At 39.1% G+C, this 22,189-nt stretch overlaps 1 protein-coding gene across 2 annotated transcripts in view; it reads right to left on the reverse strand.

Annotated features, from left to right (window-relative positions):
• The window catches only part of FRMPD4 (FERM and PDZ domain containing 4), a 463,469-nt gene that overhangs the window by 81,669 nt on the left and 359,611 nt on the right, over window positions 1-22,189 (reverse strand). For both annotated transcript variants that reach the window (XM_089652996.1, XM_089652997.1), the window contains one exon: window positions 11,132-11,234. In XM_089652996.1, the coding sequence (XP_089509122.1) occupies window positions 11,132-11,234 (103 nt within the window). The remainder of the gene's footprint in view (window positions 1-11,131; window positions 11,235-22,189) is intronic.

Below are 22,189 nucleotides of genomic sequence, written 5' to 3' on the forward strand. Positions count from 1 at the left end.
AAAAAGGAAAAAAAAAGGAAGAAAAAAGGGGTACTGAAAAACTAAAAATGAAGAAAGGAAAAAGAGGGAAAATAGGGGAGAAAAAGAAGGAAAGAGAAAAGGAAAAGTAGGAGGGGGGGTTGAAGAAAGAAAAAAGAAAGGAAAATAAAAAGGAAAAAGGAAAAAAACGAAAAAGAGAAAAAGAAAAAAGGAAGACAATAAAGAAAAGGACCTGATCAGATAGCCCGTGTAAAAGGGGCATAACACTTTTAATGGCTGAAGATTTTAGTTTTCCAATTTCATATACATTACAGCAGAAGGAAGGAAATCTGAAGGAGATTAAGGGACAAAGGGGTTTGGTTCCAGAAGATGCACAGTGTCCCAAAACTAGGGACTTTTGTCATACCTTCTGCAAAAGTAAACTGTAGATGCCACCCTCACTCCTGGGTTCTCTGCAATATACCTACTTGCACTATATATTTTCATATACTCCTAAATTTATAACATGGTATCTTACGTATTGACAGTGGCAAGACATACCAGTTATTGCTAGTATGGGAGCAAATGTTGTATATTATATTTAACTAGTGAAACAGTGATGATGGCAGTAGGCATGTAGCCCAGTTTCTGCTTGTTTTCCTACTTCTATGCAAAGGGGGACTAGGAGGGACAGCTAAGTAGCCCCGTCATGGTCCAATAAAATGACAGCAATGTTTACAACAAATATACAACTATTAGTACGCAATGGTTATAATGTTATTGCCCTCTTTTTATTAGGCATTAATAGTACTACTAGTCTGCTCTACATCTTTGCTTTTTTGACAACGGCAATAACAAATAAAATAAAATATATTGCAAATGAATTACAGGCACAGACTGTTATTTTCTTTATTTTTTTTTTTATAGGCATGAGCATTCTAGTTTTTGGACAGCTCAAGTTCACAAGATAAATGTTATCATTCTTGTAAACACTGTCTGTAGCTGTGTCAGTAAACAGAATAAATGTACCTTGAACTACCTTGTCCTTTTTTATATAAATACTTTCCTGTAGGTATTTTTCTGAAACACATACCTAAGGGATACAAATGTTTCCTTTATCTGTTTATCCTTTAGACATTTTACTTATGTTTTAAATTGGCAAAAAACAATGTAGTCATTTGTGTTAGGAATTCAGAAGTCTGCAATTATGTCCACAGATTGGTCTCAGAGAGAGTCATACTGTTTTCTATGTATTACAGAACATCAAGATCATTTTAAATAAAAATAGCTTAAAGTAAGGGCAGAAAAACACAGCACAGCAAATAATTATCATGACCATACAATGCTTCTGAAGCAAAAATATAAAAGCACAAGGGGGACAAAAACATGCTATTTATAACATAAATTGCACAATCTTGATTTTTTTTTTGCAAGTATCTAGCTACATATTGCCACGATGTCTCATTCATATTATTTATTACTGCAGTTATTAATACAGTGCAAATTATAACTTAGTTAACAAATAACATGTTATTGTTGCTTTAGGATATCAATGCACATTTCTTAAATGATTGAAGGCTGATATCCAGATAACTGTTGCTGGAGGAAAGCAGATGTTCACGGAAAAGCAAATGATAATGTTAAGATGGAAAGAGACCTAATGTTGGAAACTGAAGCATTAGCTATAATAGTGTGTCCATAAATTAATAAAATACACCTGTCATGAGAAAAAATATGCAGACTGCCACTGTAGACCTCTCCTACTGAAAATGCTAGCTGCCTACCTATCGTGCTAATGCTTTGGCTTCAGTGCTTTCTGAGTTGCTGACCCAGAACAAGTATAAGATATGAAATTCTGACACTTTTATGACACTTATAGGCTGCATGCTTTTTCAAGGACTGTGACCCAGAAGAAATGAAGCCATTGAAAACCACACAAATAACATTTTCATAGCAAGACCTGCACTGGCAACGCATGCATTTTCGATGACAGGTATAATTTTAAAAATATCTTTACCCAAGAGCAAACATTATTATTATTATTATATAGGATTTATATAGCGCCAACAGTTTGCAATACATTTCAGTTCAGAAAGAATAGGAGGGCCCTGTTCATGGAGCTTACAATCAAAAATTGTATATATTGCAGCTTACTAGACCTTAAATGTGGTGGCTGCATTTATTTTCCTTTTCCAGGCTTTCTCCTCCTGATTTTTACTTGGTGGTCCTGCCAGTGTCAAGTATTCTGTCCTTGAGTGCCAACGCTCACTCACTGTACTCTTATCTATAGAGAAGCAGCATTGTCACCCAAGTACAGGAAGTTATAATAGTAGAACACCTCAACTCTCCTCTTCTCAATAGGGGTATTGTTCACAAATAGAACAGGGAACAAAACTAACTAAGAGCAGTAGGAAAAATAATTAACTGGTGAAATGATAACGCTATCCAGCAAATATAGCAAGTGTGCTGAAAGTCAGAAATTCCATTCAATTTGCCTTAATCCACGTTCTCTATATGTAGGCAGCATGGTCCAAAGAAAACTGTGTAAATTTATCTCTGTCTGCTAGTCAAGTCACCAATCATCCACAAGATTCTTGAACTGGTGGCTTTAAGAAACATGTTATCATTCACACTTCGGTGAACAAGACAACAAGGTACATGTTGTGGAAATGTTTGGGAGTATTATTCCTGCAATTCAAGCAAACTGTGATCTCAGCTCATATGACTTTTGATAAAAGTTGGGGGACAGGGGGTGTCCTGGAGCCCTGTAACTATGCCTTAATATATACAAATGTAAAAACCTGAAAACTCGAGCAGGTTGGCTGTGTTATCTGCAAAATGATAACTTTATAATTTATAAAGAACCCCATTGTGCTACTGGCTGCATGGGATCTTAACTTTCAATATTGATGAAATATACTTTTAAGTATATATATTCTTTTTACTTTTTTGTTTAAAATGAGAAACTCTTGTGACCTTGTACAAATGCTTTGCTCCCAGATTATTAAAGGGTATTTAACAATTGTGAGTTTGAATGGTATATGCAAATTCATGACATCTGCATCTATTCATGTATGCATGCAAACAGCAGATATTACTGGAGCTATTATAGGAGCTATTAGTGTCTCCTGCTTGATCCTATTATGCAAAATGTTATGATACAGTGCTTATACTGTAGTTGACCTTTTCCTGCATGCGCCAAATACTGAATAAGTGTACCAGAATCAGCTGTATTTTGGATTTAAAAAAAAAAAGAAGATAAAAAAGAGTTGCATCAACTGCAGAAACCTAATTTTGTCTTGAGATTATACTGTGCCCAATACAGGTACATATTAGGTAGGAACAAGGTAACCACGTGGGTCCCAGAAAAAACACTTTTCTAGGTGTTAACCAGGGTAATACTGCTGATGTTCACTTTATGAGAAATGACCAGTAAATTAACATTTACCAGTAATCAAAGAATGCAGTGGGGTTGATTTACTAAAAGGAAAGGCTACTTTGCAAAGTGAAAGGTCCCTGAACTTAGTAAATAAGGTGAAGGTGTGTTCACTTTGAATACCTAATCATTTGCCCTCAGGAAATGAGATATTTTTATGCACATGTCTGGGTGCCCAAGGAGAGCACAGCCTCACCACCATATTTACTAAGACCAGGGAACATTACCTTGGAAAGTCAACTTTCTCTAAGCAAACTGTAGATATTAATGTACTTCTACAAAGTTAGATCACCTGTGGGTAGACCAACCTTTTTAGACTTTGCAACCCTCCAAAGTTAACGTCAAAAGAAATCTGAAGCAGGCTTCAAAAAATGTGTATTACAGAGCAGCAAAATATTCAAAATTTTGCAGAATGCCTGATAATGGTCTGAGGCTGAGCCATTTAATCTGCCAATGATACCAAGATAGAAGTGTGAGATCTGGTGACAATGGCAGTTAAGCTATGGGTGCCCAGGCAAAAGCCCTTTGTCCCATTTCTCCTTGAGACTTTTTTGGATTCTGAACTACCAAAAACAACATTAAAATTTGGATTTGGTTTGGGACAACCAATTTCATAAAGCTCAGCCTAAATTTAACATCACCTGAATTTCAGAATCAACTTGAGGGAACAGTCTCAATTCCTTTAAATAAATTAACCACCAAGTCTATCTGGAAAATTCCCCTTCTGCTCCCATGACCATTACACTGTATTATTGCCCAAAGCAACCACAATAGGATGTAAGCCAAGTGATTGATATACCTAGGAACTTGCAGGAATTGACCAGGCAATGGCAAAATTTGGATTCTGTTGCTGGGACATTAGCGTTTTTGCCAAATCTATGGTCTGTCAATCCTTGCTCCATAGTTGCCAGGTCTTCTTACAGTAAAAATGGCTGCCAGTACTTTGCTCTGCTCCCATTTTATCCAGATTATGCGCTTAGCCATTGATTGTTCAAGTGCTGGCTGTTACCCACACTCTATAAATGCAGAACACTATGTCAGCCAGCTATATGCATCCTAGCAAACATTTACACTGGATCACCAGGTGGTGGATCCAGCTGAGACTTTCATTGTGCCTCCTTCTGTATTGCCCAGCTGTGTCCTGCACTGTGTATGAGTATGCTAATACAGGCATCCTCCTGTGCTCCCTTTCTCCTCTTCACTGTATAATATCTTGCTCTTCTCATTTCTGGCATGCCTTCCCCCATCCAATATCATACTCGCCTTCCCCCATTCAATATCATACTCTCCCCTGTGCTTTCTGGTCCCTCTCTTGCTCTCTCTATGTGGTTCTCTGTCCCTTTCCCTAGTATCATCTAATTTTTCAGTTCATTCACCATCAGTATTGCACAGAGCACATGGGTTCCTCAGATTTGTCATATTTACATTAGTCACTTGACACATTTTCATGAGTTTTTCCATCACCTTGATTTTGTTGTTTCTTCTTCCTCCATTCTGTCAGTAGTCTTCTTCCTCCATTCTGTCAGTAGTCTTCTGTCACTCAGCATCAACCCCTCCTAAAGTCTTGGTTCAGTTTCCTGTACTCAGCCATCTCTATTCTAGCACCTCTTTAGCTATTTAAAATTGCTACACTTAGGACCGTCAGCATTTTTGCTGACCCATTGATCCTGAATAAACCAAAATTTTTACAGCAAACTGTAGCACATTTTTTTCGGTTGGTTTCTCTTTCTAAATGCTCTTCAATAAATCAGTTATTTATCAGCACTCAATATAAGTGTCATTTACCATAATTAGAAACAATCCATAAAGCCTGTCTCTTTTTTGGTGCAATTTGGCCACACCCACCATTTGTGTGATGCAGTAGGCAGCTCTGTCCCCCACTCCCCCCAAAACTTTACCCAATTCTTAGCAGTTTTCAAAGGTTCCTAGGTATGGAGATTGATAGGTGTGATGAGTTATGTAAAAATCTTAGCAATCTACTGAGAGAGTTTTCACAGAGTGGAAAGTGCACAATCTGGTGCAGTTCTGCATAGAAACCAATCAGCTTCTGGGTTTTATTGTCAAAGCTTAACTGATTGAGCTGATTGGCTACCATGTACAGCTGCCAGATTATGAGTGCTCCAGTTTTGGTAAATTTTTCCCCTTTGTCTACACAACCCTTTAAAACACCAGTGAAGGGTTAATAAACTCAATAAGTAAATTACGTGACAATCACCCAACAACTAGATCTCTACAAAAGTCTGACCTCTGCGAAGCACAATACGGATTCAGCTTTGGCTATCTAATTATGGGCCTAGCTGTGTTGGGAAATAAGCTTGTTCTGTATTCATTTATAATCTTTGTCAAACTATTTTGGGATTGTTCTATTTAAGGAATAAAACTAATTCACATTTCATGTAGTAACCATTTAAAATGTATGAATGCAGCCAGGTCTGCGAGTCCAATAAATAAGATTTTAATACTCTCCAGTATACCCATTTTATTTATGGTGAAGCCAGCCGCCTACAAACTGCTCTGATTATTTTTTGTGTTCACTCAGGAAAACAAGCTCATGATATAGTAGGTGACAAAATGGCAAAGGCAAATGGAAAAAGCCATTTCTGTTTTGCTTCGGGCAGTTTTACATGAATTAAATGCTATAGTTTTGCAATTTACTGTTTGAAACCAAAATATGTATTTTGTAGGGACATCAGTGTGTGGATTTAGCTTTTTGTAGATTTCATAATACCATGTAGCAGCTTGCTAAGACCTAAAAAACTTGTTTATTTTGTTTATTCTTCTACTTAGCATTTGCTTACAGGACATACAGTAAAACCTGCTTTGCATAGCTTGCATTCTTGAAATAAAAAAGATAATAGACTATCATTAATCTAAATACATTTGCTCCATGTATTTAGCACAAGTTTGACCAATAATGCAAATTTTGGTGTTAAAATTGATTTTTTTTTCCTGGATTAATAGCACAACTAAATTCTGCCAAATATTTACTAAACTGTTCGTAAAACATGGCTGTAGCTTCTTTACTGGGTATAAAATGTTACATTGACAGGCAGTGCAAAGCGTCCTTTGCTCTACCTGATATTCATAGCTTTGAAACATGGTCTAATAATAAAGGTTTTCACACAAGATTTCCACAGCTTTCTCACAAGACTCACACATTTTTATTTGGATTCAGTTGAAAATCCTGGAAGAAAGTTGTGTGAAAACATTTATAAATAGACCTCTATGGTGTGAGATGGGACGTCACCAAAGACTAAAGACAAATCAACAAAAATCATACGGCTGTAAGCCATTTATATAGATACAGGGCTGAAGTACATCTAAATCCTGTCATACAGAGACAGCATTAATCCATTGCTGTCTTTCAAAAATAAATATTGCCTTCATTTTCTGAAACATCCTCATATTTCTGCCCTCTAAGCATTGCCTATCTATGGACACACGGAGGGGTGATGAGCTGAACTAGGCAGTGAATGATCATGCGACATCATTTACTGCCTGATTCCTGGTCTTTGCTGAGCATTTTGGAGTAGGCCTGTAGTTATGTACTATATAAGGATAGGGCCACAGTTACAGGTTGCATGGTTTACACAGTAGATGGAATAGGTGACAGCCCAAATTGAACTATAATCACTTGTCAGTAATTCCCCATGTTTTCCCATGTTTGCACTCATACAAGATTTTTTTTTCAAATTGTGCACTGGTATACAGATATTTTCTTTCTTTAATAGGAACAGGACTAAAACATACAATTAACAAGGATAATAGTTATTGATGAATATACATATTCACTGGATTTACATAAGCAGTCATTAATTGGAAATTCTGGATATACATATTGCACATTCACATATCCAGGCAGAAGGTGGATCCTTAGGAAAAACTCCTGCCCCAATTTTTTTTTTTTTAGTTATGGAAAGAGTGGGAAAATGTTACAGGGAATATGTAAAATCTCTCCAAGGTGGGGGTGCAAAATCAGGTATAAACCTTTTTGTTTTTTCTTGTAAATGAACTTACTGCCAGTGAGCAAGTGAACAAGCAGACGCCGCTCAGAATCAGCCCTGGGAGTCAGACCTATGGAGTATGTGCAGTGGGCTCAACACCACTCTAGGCATGCCCTCTGATGCATTTCACCCCACCCATCAGTGCTTGGTCACAGAGGCTTCTGTGACCAAGTCCTGATGGGGAGAAGACGTGTCTAGAGTGATGCTGAGGACACTCCACATACTCCATAGGTCTGACTCCCGGGGCTGGTTCTGTCAGGGAACAAGAAGATCGCCGCAGCGCATGAATCTGCGCATGTGCAGGATCCCGACAAGGCATACAGGTAGGCGGGCACTAGGACCCAGGCGTGCCTGTCACCAATGACGGAACGGGCAGGCACTAGGACCCAGGCGCACCTGTTGGTGCTGGGCGGGCTATTTAAAGAGCACCTCGATGCTCATTCAGTGCTGACTGGTCTTCAGCTTCCCCCGGTGTCCTACTTGTTTCCTGTGTGATTCCTTTGGTGCTGACCCGGCTTGTTCCTGACCCGACTCTGATTACTCTCATGCTCCTGGTTCCTGACTTCGGCTCTGCTCCTGACCTTGGCTTCTCCTACTGATTCTTTACCTCGCTGCCCGACTGTTGATGACCTTGGCTTCCTTTGACCCTGCTCCTGTTCTGTGTCCTGGCTACCTACTTGCTCTGCTGCACATCAGGCATTACCCAGAACCTGCTCTGTCTGCTACTGCAGTATTCTAATCAGAGGATACACTGCCTTTCCAGGCCATCACCTGCAAGAGCCGCAAGCAACAACACTGGTGCTCTTGTCCCCCTGGTCCCTAGACTCCCTCTGTTCCAACCTCAGCGGGGTCAGGGCTAGTGACACAAGTGAGGCCAACCTCGTCAATTCAGTCTCCTATCAGGTACGTGACAGGTTCTGAGTGTCATTTGCTTGTTCATTTGTACTTGAGACACTGGAATATCATCAAGATGCTGCTCTCTTTGTTTCCTCTTGCCAGCAGGGGTGACTTTTCTTCCTCATTTCCAGCTTTTGTGCAGCACCATAAAGTCTCATTTATGGTCCATATTGACAGTGAGCTGCTACAATTCTCAGTAACTTATAGAGGTAATTGCTTAAGTAGCCCTAGCTTTAGGCTCATTTTCCTCATAGCTATGTTGTTGTGAATAGCATGCTGTTTACAGAGCTCAGTAGCTCAACCTGAATTTACACACACAAGAAACAGAGACAGAGCAGAACAGGCTAGCTAAGTGAAAATGTGGCTGACTTTAGATAACTCTTTCTTATTAAAAAAAAAAACATACAAATGACTATGCAACGTGTACATACCTATAGCACCCTATCAGATTTCAGTTTTATGGTGTCAGGTCAGTAAAAATAAATGGTGGTTGAACGTTATATGTTGTTGTCCTTTGCATGCATTGGCTGCACTTTGAATTACCTTATTGAATATGCAAACCATAGGAAAATATAGCATCCTATGAATCACATGAACTTTCAAAATTGTCAGTTATTGAGATGTAATAAAGGATTTCCACAGCAGTAGTAAATATTTGCCATTTGCTGAGACATAATCTATTAAAAAAAGTGGCAAATTGACAGTTCACTTTGCAAGGGAATTTTCCTCACAACATAGTGAATGAGGTGAAACTTTGTTGACTTCCATTATCCAATCATGTGCAAGCAAAAATGCTATTTTTATTTTCAATGCATCTGACTGGCTATTCTTTTCAAAATAAGAATTCAACACATTCATTAAGCTCTGAGATAAATTTTCTTGCAAAATGAACAGCCTATTTGCCTTTAGTAAATCAACCCCAATATGTCACCATATGGTTGTCTCAACACCACCTAAAATGTAACAAACGCACGCTGCTCCAGATTGGCCCACAACACAGGACTCTTAATGAAGCATGTAGAGGGTGCTAGTTCAGCTCGCAACTGCATCCAATACAAAGGAAAAAATCTGGATAGCTGCCCTCCACAGATTTCATGCTATGCCCAGCATTTCCCCATAACTTGTCAAACCACCTGAGCAGTTCACCTGATATCCACACATAGGCAGATTGCCCAGATGGGACCATTCAGCACATGACTTATTCTCTCTTAATCACACTACAGAGATACCATAATAATTATATAAAAATCCAAAATGTCACAAAGAAAAACATAAATGATGTGAATTTGCATTCAAAATCACCTACTCTGACCAGTACCCCAAGTGAAAAAGGTTAAATAAACATAAATAATGCAATATACATAAACATAAAATCATGGCACTACATTTTCACTGTTGGGACTATGCATGGCAACTCAATTAATGTAATCAAGGAAACCCTCATGTATCCATATATAGTACACAGTATATGAATAGGATCTATGACTCATAAAAATGAGTGAAATCCCATTCAATGTTTAAAGGCTAAGTTCACCTTTAGGAGCAATATTACATGTTACACCCATATTTAGGGTGTAACATGTAACCTGCAGCCACCTCCCAACGCCAGTGCATCCCACTTTGTGACAGTGGGCGGGGATCTTCTCCCCACACCCGCTCTCACTGTTTGAAGAAATTATGACTATGAAAGGCTCTGCCCACATGCCCACAGACAGGAGAGGAGAGGGAAAGCTGCCTTTCTTTCTTTCTTTCTTTCTTTCTTTCTTTCTCTCTCTCTCTCTCTCTCTCTTTCTTTCTTTCCTTCTTTCTTTCTTTCTTTCTTTCTTTCTTTCTTTCCCTCTTTCCTTATCTCCCTCCTTCTTTCCATCCATCCTTCTTTCTTTCCTTCCCTCCTTCCTTCTTTCCCTCCTTCCTTCTTTCTTTCCCTCCTTCCCTCCTCCCTTCTTTCCCTCCTTCCTTCTTTCCATCTTTCCTTCTTTCCCTCTTTCCTTCTTTCCCTCTTTCCTTCTTTCCTTCTTTCCCTCCTTCCTTCTTTCCCTCCTTCCTTCTTTCCCGGGCCTATTTTTTGTCCCAGTCCGGGACTGATCAGCACTCCCAATCATTGACTGTAAGTGCTGATCGGATGCTGATTTTCCAGCATTCCCCTTTGATAAAAGCTGGATGCTGTACGCTCTGGTGGGAATGTTCAACAGAAACCAGTCAATACCAGCCGTAATTCGGTCCGTTTGTACCAACCTTAAGTGTCATGTTTGTATGTATTGGTTGTTGAAAACAGAGGTAACACAAGAGTGTGTAATCTTGTCAGGAGTGTTTTACCTAAAGTAAAAGTATTAACTAAAGGGGTGATGCTGAACATGAACATAAGAATCAATTTCCCCAAATATTTTCAAAACTAGTAGGGCAGCCTCTGGCTTCATAAGATAACTGTAAACACAACTTTATTAACCAACTTTTTCCAAGCACTAATGGGTAGGGTCTCAATGATGAAAAGCAACACTATAGTTTTTGGGAAGATTTCTGGAGATACAACATGAAGTGAGAGGGAATCTGTAAAAACGGAGTGGAACTTTCCTCACCAAAATAGGTGCCCTCACCTAACCCCTTACCACCTGTTCTAAAAACATAGAAACTTTTGATATGATTTTTTCTTTGTCCCTCAAGACAGAAGGTACTTTTTTGTGCAAGTCAGTTTAAACCTGCATACATTGTTATCTGAGTTGAATAAGTATGGATGAAAATGTGAGTGGCAAGGTTTATTAATATTTTATTACTATAGGCCACAGGCTCAATGTTCTTGCTAGGACCAGTGAATTAAAGGTAGAGACATATCAAGTACCTGACAAGGTCAATCACTCGCTCTCTTGGAGCATTGCTGACTGGCTCCTCATTTATCATAATGATCTGGTCCCCAGGGACTAATTTTCCTTCAGAGGGTCCACCTAAAAAAGAAACAGAATCAAGCTATATATCACTAGATATTGTTATTTTTTCAGTTTCCATTTTTTTAAGCAACTTAAAGACAGATTTAACCTCATACAGAATGAGTAAGATATCTAAAATGTTCAACACTAAATAAATCCACAAGTTACACTTATTTATGACAATCTCATTCTCAAAGAATGGGTCAATCGTTACAACAAGTCTATAAATAATTGCTATTGGTCACATTTTATTCAAGACTGCATACATCATCCAGGCACAGGTAATTGAAAAGACTGCTAGAAAAGTGTATAAAGAAGAAAGTGAGTAATGTGTCAGGGATTTAGTCATAGGTGCAACTGAATAGCTCACTGCTTCAGTGTAAATCACTGTTCAGGCTCTGGGTTCTTTGGGGCAGAGACCATCAACAGGTAAGATATCAGGTAAGATATACAATTCCTAATCGTAGCTTTCACTAAAACAAATAATGAGTTATTCTCTCCTTATTCAGGCACTTTTTGTTATAAGGTTACAAAGGTCTCCCATTTGTGCTTCTGCATTGTCACATGCACCTATTGTGGTGACTACAAGCAGCTCTGATGACATATTTTGCATGGGCATGGTCCACCTTTGTCATTATCAGTGAAGTAATCCAGAGCAATGAACTGCAGCCAATGCTGGAGCAAGTGCATATAGGAAGAAACTGGCTGAAACTCTAGAGGAGATCAGCAGCACTGAGATACAAAAGTATCAAAAAAGATGAAAACGGTATTTTCTATAATGGAAAAAACAGGGCATTGATAAGCAGTGCTTTAGCAAATTAAACTTGTTTAGGAGATCTAGTTATGAAGGTCAGCAGACATCCCTCCACTTGGACAAGTGGGGTGCCCTTTTTTGTGAGGAGGGCCTGTTCCTTCCTTGGCAGGTTTGGAGGATCAAATCTTGTTGCAAAACTGATTTAAAAGCTTAGACTTAGAACCTGAGGATTGAGAGAAACTCCTCTTGGTCACTGGAGTTGAAGGCTTACAGTAGAAGCTCCATCTGTGTCTCATTGGAGAGATTTCTCTCATTGGAGAGAGAGGAAATCCTTCCAAAAGTGTGGTCACCAGGCTCACCAGAACTGGTATCCCCACTGTAAGATTTCCTCTCTAATCCTGTTCTGGTAACAACCCTGAATTTGGGATTTTCTTTCACTTTTGATAATAAGGGTAAACAGGACAAAGAGAGGGTGAATCTCCTTAATGGGGGCAAAACAGCAATCAAAACCTTACAGATATTCTAATCTTTCTCCAAAACAAAACAAAAAAATCCTTTTATTATTATGTAAGAAAAGTCTGTTTATAGGGATCAATTGCTCAAACTGAAATTTACCTGCGTAAGTACATGCCTCACAAGAATAAGGCATGCCTGTTGAGACACAGCATGCATTTGATCTCTGCATCCTGTGTTTTTAGCACAGTATATATATATATATATATATATATATATATATATATTTATATATATATATATATATATATATATACTGTCCCCTTGCTACTGTACAGCGCTGAGCATACCCTTTGGCGCTATATAAATACTGTATAATAATAATAATAATATATACACTATATTGCCAAACGTATTAGGATGCCTGCCTTTACACGCACATGAACTTTAATGGCATCCCAGTCTTTTTCTGTAGGGTTCAATATTGAGTTGGCCTACCCTTTGCAGCTATAACAGCTTCAACTCTTTTGGGAAGGTTGTCCACAAGGTTTAAGAGTGTGTCTATGGTGCATTTGTGAGGTCAGGCACTGATATCGGACGAGAAGTCTAAATCATCCCAAAGGCATTCTATCAGGTTGAGGTCAGGTTTCTGTGCAGGCCAGTGAAGTTCCTCCACCCCAAACTTGCTCATCCATGTCTTTATGGATCTGGCTTTGTGCACTGGTGCGCAGCCATGTTGCAACAAGAAGGGGCCATTCCCGAACTGTTCACATAAAGTATGAAATTGTCCAAAATGTCTTTGTATGCTGATGCCTTAAAAGTTCCCTTCACTGGAACTAAGGGGCCAAACCCGAACCCCGGAAAACCAACCCCACACCATAATTCTCCCTCCACCAAACTTTACACTTGGCACAATGCAATCAGACCAGTACCTTTCTCCTGGCAACTGCCAAACCCAGACACGTCCATAGGATTGCCAGACAGAAAAGCGTGATTCGTCACTCCAGAGAATACGTCTCCACTGCTCTAGAGTCCAGTGGCGATGTGCTTTACACTACTGCATCTGATGCTTTTTGATGCATTGTACTTGGTGATGTAAGGCTTGGATGCAGCTGCTCAGCCATGGAAACCCATTCTATGAAGCTCTCTATGCACTCTAGTTGTGGTAATCTGAAGGCCACATGAAGTTTGAATGTCTTTAGCTATTGACTCTGCAGACAGTTGGTGACTTCAGCATGCGCTGACCCCGCTCTGTCATTTTACGTGGCCTACCACTTCGTGGCTAAGTTTCTGTTGTTCCCTGTTGCTTCCATTTTGTTACAATACCACTAACAGCTGACCGTGGAATATTTAGATGCAAGGAAATTTCAAGGATGGACTTATTTCACAGGTGGTAACCTGTCATGGTACCACGCTGGAATTCACTGAGCTCCTGAGAACAGCCCATTATTTCACAAATGTTTGTAGAAGCAGTCTGCATGCTTAAGTGCTTGATTTTATAATCTGTGGCAATGGAAATTATTGGAACACCTGAATCCAATGATTTGCAGGGGTGTCCCAATACTTTTGGCTATATATATATATATATATATATATATATTGAGGTATGGGGGTTGGTTAACTCAACATGGCAGATGCATTTTTAGTGAGACATGTCAGCCTTGTGGTTTAAGGGCCTAGTAGCCCACTCTTATTAGAAAGGAAACACTAAGTTCATGACCTTGCCCATACAGGGGTTTTAGTTTCACACAGCACAACAGGAACAAGAAAAATACCAAACCACCAGGCTCACTCAGATTGTCCAGCTTTGGCTACAGCACCTTGCTGCGTGGGCCCACTCCTGCACTCTAGATAGGAATTCTCCTGACACCCCCAGGCTCCCTCACTCCTCTGTAACTTACAGATTCCTCCAGTCCCTTGGACACTCTCCTAGTTGCCTCAGCTCTCGTAGTCTCCCAAACTCTCTCAACAATCCCAACTCTCAAAGTCCACTGGGCATGGAATCTCTCGAACATGGAATGCTGTCTTTTGAGTAGGTTGCCTCTGTCTCTAGACAGGAGCACACCTGTCTTCAGATGGGAGCACACCTCTTCTCTGCCTGGAGCCCTGAACTGTTCCCAGTCCTTCATTATAAGGACTGTGTGCACCTGGACACACACCTTGCTGGTTCTCAACAAAACTTGGACACTGGGCTGGAGATTGCTTCTCTCCCAAGACACTTCAAAAACTCCAAACTACTGAGCCCAATCTGGTAATACCAAAATCTGACAAAAGCTGTAAAAACCGTTTTAGTTCTGCTCATAATCTATACTCTGAAGTCACACATGCTGCAGCTGTGAAAACTCAAGGGTATATATATATATATATATATATTGTCACGGTGTGCCCCGTGCCCCCACCCCCCCTGTGCCTGCTGTCCGTCTGCCTGTCTCTTCACCCCTCCCTCCCCCCTTGCAGATTCTTCACATCCTATCACAGATACTTCAAAGGCTGTGCAGGATGGGAGGAAGTGGCCCCTGTGGTGCGGGTCGCACCTCTCCCGGCAATGTCACCTGAGAGTCCTGACCCCCCACCACCAGGAGACCTCAAGCGCAGGCCGCCGGGATGTCTCAGCGCGGTCCCCCCCCGGTTGGCGCAGGCCGGAGCGGGACTCAGCCCATGTCTTCTTCTGCTGCTGGTCCCTGGAGCTGCTGGGAGGTCTGAGTTGAGGCCAGACCTCCGCAGCCATCCCCGCTGAGCACTCTGCCTAACCCGGGCCCGGATTACTCACTTCCGCTGTCTGCCAACAAATACCCGCTGTTTGCCCGGAGATACTCTGCCTACCCTGTGCCAGGATTACTCGCTGGCGCTGTGTGCCCGAAATACCCGCTGTGGGCCCAGAGATTCTATCCTGTGCCAGGATTACCTGCTGCCTCTGTGTGCCAGAAATACCCGCTGTGTGCCCAGAGATACTCTGCCTACCCTATGCCAGGATTACCCGCTGGCGCTGTGTGCCCGAAATACCAGCTGTGGGCCCAGAGATACTACCATGTGCCAGGATTACCCACTGCCACTGTGTGCCAGAAATACCAACTGTGGGTCCAGAGATACTCTGCCTACCCTGTGCCAGGATTACCCGCTGTTGCTGTGTGCCAGAATTACCCGCTGTGGGCCCAGAGATACTCTGCCTACCCTGTGCCACGATTACTTGCTGCCGCTGTGTGTCTGGAAATACTCTTTTGGATTATCTGATGTGTACTAAGGAGTGTATCTGCTGCCGGCTGTGTGTGCCAGTGGTGACCCCTGCCAGAACTGTGAGTGTCCATACCCCTGCTTTTCCCTGCCTGGACTGTCCGTGAATCCCCCTACTTTTCCCTGCCTGGACTATCCGTGAACCCCCCTCCATTACCCTGCCTGGATTAGTACTTGCCAGAGACTCAAACTTGCCCTACCTGGGGTTGAATTACAATTACTTTGGCCCCTTCCCCTCTCATTCCCTGCTCTGGGTACTTTGCGCTACCCTCAGACCCCAAATTGAGTACTTGCAATAGTTCAATAAAGCTTTGTGTGTTTATCAACTTCTCTGTGTGTTCTGTCTTGCCTACGCTCTTGTTACATATATATATTCACAGTATATTTAAATACAGCATTACAGTATACGCATATAGTTTACTGTATATTTATATGCACTATACATATTTTTAGATATGCCATATAAAGTAGAAAAAATTTTAAAAAATAATCTAAACTGTTTACAGTTTACCTTTACGCTGCTGCCATGTTACTTCCATGTAGAGATAAAAGCAACCTTCACCTTCAGTTTACTGTTTTCATGTCCTACTTTCTTCAAAAGCTAGTTTACTAAGTTAAGATAAGACATTTCATTATTTATGTAATGTCTCAAGTGTCTCATTTTGTACCAGATGCCCATAAACCTACAGGGTGGTTGGATGTGCAGGCATCTTTGACTGCTGACTCAAGTACAATCACAAGTGTTAAATTTAATTAAGACAGCTAGTGTAAGAAGAAGATCCCCCGCTAGCTGGGTCTGTCTATTCATAACATGTTACATGTTACACTCTGAATATGGGTGTTACATGTTATGAAAGGTGAACTTATCTTGTAAGTTTCAGGACATATACAATTTATGGGAATCAGAATCCTTAATATAGTCCTATTTTACTTCTGACTTTGAATCTCCTTGTAAACATCTCAAGGTATCCAAATTGCATATAAAAACATAAAATCCTCCCAACAGTGTTATAAAATAAAAAACTATTTTGTTTAAAATACAAGCTGGAATACATGTCTTTGGTGAATGCACTCACTAAGGGGACAATTCACTTAGACTTCATTCACACTAGGGTACTTCAAATCTTGGACGTAATTACCGCGATTCTGCCCATGATTTGAAAAGGCACTGAGAAAATGTGAAAACTCGTTATCGTGTTTTCAGGTACCATTCGTTTCAATGGCACCTGAAAATGCAGGTTATTTTTGGTTCAATAGCAGCTAATTTTTCTGCACAAACATGGGATGCACAAAAAAAAGGTTCCTAAAGGTTATTGCATGTTTTTTGGCGGTCACATGACCACATATCACATGCTATACTGAAAATGTCAATTCACTATTACTAGTATGCGGTATTTACTGCAAATAGCAAAAACGCTCGGTAAATTCTGCATAAAAAGACAATAAAGTCAATTCACAGAAGGAAATAAATAAATATATGCATGCAGTAATTAAGTAGCAATTAAGGCATGCAGTATGTACTGGTTGTTCAGGAGCAGGCGGCCACTGGCATCCTTAACAACCTAACAGTGCCGCCTACCAGTGCCATAAATAAGTGCTGCCTTTCAGTGCCCATCAGTGATGCCTGTCAATGCCCATCAGTGCCACCTACCAGTGCCTCCTCATCAGTGCCCATCAGTGTCACCTATCAGTGTCCATCAGTGTAGCCTATCAGTGCCATCACTACAGCCTCATTAGTGCACATCAGTGAAGGAGAAAAATCACTTATTTACAAAATTTTAGAACAAAAACTAAGAAAAAACATTTTTTTTTCAAAATTTTCAGTGGTTTTTAGTTTGTTTAAGAAAAAAAAACCCAGATGTGATTAAATACCACCAAAATAAAGCTCTATCTGTTACAAAAAAAGGATAAAAATTTAAAAATGGGTTCAGTGTTGCATGACTGCACAATTGTCATTCAAAGTGTGACAGCGCTGAAAGCTGGAAATTGGCCTGGGCAGGAAGGGGGTATAAGTGCCCTGTAGGCTTGTGGTTAAATTAATTTCCTAGCAAAAAAGTAGACACCCGAAACTATTTGCTGAGAGGCATGTTGAATCAATAGAAGAATTTATTTTTTTACCACAAGTTTTTGGAAAATTACAAACAAAACATTTTTTTTTTACACAAAATTGTCATTTAAATGAGTAATTGCTCACACATGCCATGGGTATATGTGGAATTACTCCCCAAAATATATTTTGCTACGTTTTCCGAGTATGGGGGTACCACATGTGAGAGACGTTTTGGCAGTCTAGCCAAGTACAGGACCCCAAAATCCAATAAGCACCTTCAGGCTTTTAAAGGGCTTTATTTCCTCATTACACTTCCAGACTACCTATCACAGTTTTGGAGGCCCTGAAATGCCAGGATAGCACCAACTCCCCCCCAAATGAACACTTTTTGGAAAGTAGACACACCAAGAAATTTGATAAGAAGCATGGTGGGTATTTTGCAGATTTCGTTTATGCCACAAGTTTTTGGAAAGTTAAGAAAAAAACAAAAAACATATTTTTTCTTTCCTTTTTTTATATTTCAAAAACATGTGAGAAAAAATGAGATCTGCAAAATACTCACCATGCCTCTTTTTAAATTCCTTGGGCTGTCTACTTTCCAAAAAGGGTAATTTGGGGGGATTTGGTGCTATCCTGGCATTTCAGGGCCTTCAAAACTGTGATAGGTAGTGAGGAAGTGAAATGAGGAAGTTATGCACCTTCAGGTTTTCAAAGTGGTCATTGGATTTCAGGCTGCTGTATATGGCTAGGCTCCCAAAAAGTCTCACACATGTGGTATCCCCATACTCGGTAGAAGTAGCAGAATGTATTTTAGGGTGTAATTCCACATATACCCATGGCTTGTGCGAGAAATATATCATTTAAATGACAACTTTGTGTAAAAAAAAAAAAAGTTTTTGTAATTTTCCAGAAATTTGTGAAAAAAATAAATCTTCCATGGACTCAATATGCCTCTCAGCAGATAGCTTAGGGTGTCTACTTTCTGAAAAGGGGTATTTGTACTATCCTGGTATTTTAGCACCTCAAGAAATGTGATGAGCAGTCAGAAAGTAAAAGCTATGTAAATTCCATTATCTATACCATAGTTTGTAGATGCTATAACTTTCACACAAAGCAATAAATATATACTTATTGGGATTTTTTTAACCAAAAACATGTAGCAGAATACATTTTGGTCTAAATTTATGACAACATTTTAGTTTTTTTGGATATTTTTTATGACAGAAATAAGAAAATATTGTTTTTTAAAAACTTTTTTTGTTTATAGCGCATAAAATAAAAAGCACACAGGTGATCAAATACCACCAAAATAAAGCTCTATTTGTGTGAAAAAAGGACATAACTTTCATTTATGTACCTTGTTGCATGACCGCGCAATTGTCAGTTAAACTAGTGCAGCACTGTATAGCAAATTGCAGTATCTATACCATAGTTTGTAGACGCTATAACTTTCACACAAAGCAATCAATATACACTTATTGGGATTTTTACTAAAAACATGTAGCAGAATACATTTTGGTCTAAATTTATAATTAACTTTAAGGTTACTATATAATTTTTATAGCCGAAAGTAAAAAATATAGTTTTTTTTCAAAATTTTCAGTATTTTTTTGTTTATAGCGCAAAAAATAAAAAGTGCACAGGTTATAAAATACCACCAAAAGAAAGTTCTATTTATGTGAAAAAAAGGACGTACATTTTGTTTGGGTACAGCATTGCATGACCGCGCAATTGTAAGTTGAATTATTGCAGCGCCGAGTAGCAAAAAGAGGCCTGGACATTAAGGGGGGTAAATCCTCTAGAGGGCAAATGGTTAGTCTGCAGTTTGTTTAGTTGTTCCATACAGACTTTACCCTTCAAAAATGTGTTTACATGCATTTTTATGTGTTTAGAAGCCTTCAGGGTATCTAATCTACCCCTGGGTGCACAGATTTCAATTTTTTTTCTAAATCTAATTAAACTGAATGCATTTGAACATTGGCAATGACCTAGTGTACATTATACCATTTAACATCAGTTCATGCATTTAGAAATATCCTATAAATGAATACAACCACCTGTGTGTCATTGCCTATTCGAATGAGACCTTACTCATAGGGTGGGGCATCTTCTCTGGTGAATCTATGCTATGGAATCTCTATCACTGCTTGATGTATCATTGTACTACCAATCAAACTAAAATGCTGGTTTTATCTACACTGTGCAAACTTTATCTCTGCTTGATGTATCGTTGTACTATGAAGCTGGCCATACACTGGTAGATCTTTGTACGGCTGTTTGTCTAAAAAATCTCATTTGTACGTTCAATAATGCCATCAGTGATTTGACAAATGTTCTTCCAAGTACTTCAAAATGTTGTTAACTTTTAACATTTGATTTTGGAGTGAGTTGAATTTCCCAAATGAAAACCACATTCAATGTTTATATCAAAACATATCGTGTTCATTGCTCCTTTGATTTTTCTCACCCCTAATGTGAACATTTTTTTCGATTTGACACCATAACTATTCAAAAATTTAACAAATGTTCCATAAAGGAAAACATTTTAAGTGAATTTCTGCTTGCTTAAAACATTGGTTTTAATTTTTTATTTGACTGGTTTGACTCTAAATAGGCCCTGTGAGGTATGAAAATCTTTTCCTAAACTCCCATGAATACATGAATACATGGGCGGTACCACATCCTGTGATAAGCCCTGTGAGGTACTTCATAGGTCTAACATTTTGATACCTCACACTTTCTGAATGTTAAAGAATGCAGGAAAGCTATCTTGTTTTTAAATACCTTACCTGCATCATAATCAGGTAAAGAAAAACAGGTTCCAGAAGACCTGTGAGTTCCACTAATGCATACCTCCCAATCATTCCCCATTTGGAGGGACAGTTCCTCTTTAGGAACCAAATTGTTCTGTCCCTCTTTCTTCCTCAGTTGTCCCTTTTTGTCATGATGTAAGAATATCAATAAAAATATATATTATTTAACTATCAAAAGTTTTACTGCATTAAAGCTTTTATCTAATCTTTAAATTATTCTATTTGTTATTTTTCAAGCCAAAATAAAGGAAAAGTAGCTATAAGATAACGTTTGTATTGAACCAATAATTGTTTGCACATCGGCCATGTTACTGGATGTATGATAGGGTATGCCCTTTGCCTTTATACTTCATGCTATAATGTGTTCCTCTTCCTCATCTCTCAAAAGCAGGAGGTATGCTAATGCAGTACTTTTATTCTTTGATGAAAAACCAAAGCCCTGGGCAGGTAGGCTTTGAAGGCTGCATCCATTTCAAAGCTTCCTTTTACATTTTGATTGGAGTATACCTTTAAAATAAAATGGACCTAGGATATAGAGAATATATACAGGATAGTTTCATAATCTGACTGGCTTTGCTTTTCTTTTTCAGAAAGTCTTGTTGCATTGTTACATGCATTTCTGAAGATCTATTTAGTATGCCATCACACACAAAATGCATCCTTTAAAAACTGTATTTTTTTTAAAGTTTTCAAAAAAGGCCTTAGTTTTTATTTATGGTGTGTAAAGTGACCAAAAGTGCTGACTTTCATTTCAAAGCAAAGTTTTACAAGATGAAATCATAAAGACGGGACAGAACTAGAGGTTTCCTGGCACTGTAGAAGGTTGTCTTCATCATTAGCTATAAAAGGAGGAGCTGTGGGGCTCATGTTGAGAAGCATTCCTTGTGATGGAGCACCAAGCTTCTAACTTTGCTCTCTGATACTATGCCTTTGTGAACCTACTGCAGACTGATCATTAAAAAACATATTCATTTTTCTTTCAATAATGTGCCAAAAAATAAAAACACTAAAGCTACACACATGATCCATCCCAATCCTGCAAACAAACTACAAAAATAAAACTACATATTATAAAGGCAATCTAGTTTTGTAAAATTACTTACATTTCTAAAATGTGTGATTGTACCTTCAACATGAGAAAGGATGGCAGATATAAGCAGCATTAGAAATGGCAACTTGTCAGGGGAATGCTGGGCATATTATTTTCATGTTCATTAACCACTTGAGCTCTGGAAGGTTTTACCCTCCTTCATGACCAGGCCATTTTTATGCTATTCAACACTGCACTACTTTAACTGACAGTTGTGAGGTCATGCAATACCGTTCGCATATTACAGGTTTATAATTTCCTTTCAACAAATAGAGCTATCTTTTGGTTGTATTTGATCATCACTGGGTTTTTTATTTTTTGAGTTATAAACAAAAAAACACAGAACATTTAAAAAATTATTCTATTTTCTACTTTCCAATAAAATCAAAGTACCATGCGATGTGGTAGCTGCGCATTTTAAAAAAGTAGTGCATCCAATCAGATAAATGGGCATGAAATCGCATCTCATAGACCCGCATATGAATCGCAAAGGAACGCACAGTGCGTTGCTGTCCATTTCATATCAGGGCATAGTGTGAATCAGCCCTGAAGCTGGATATTCCAATTTTTTTGGATGCTGAT

This window comes from Staurois parvus, unplaced genomic scaffold, assembly GCF_062004578.1.
Source record: "Staurois parvus isolate SC_StPar_1 unplaced genomic scaffold, SC_StPar_1.0 ptg000696l, whole genome shotgun sequence".
NCBI lineage: Eukaryota > Metazoa > Chordata > Amphibia > Anura > Ranidae > Staurois > Staurois parvus.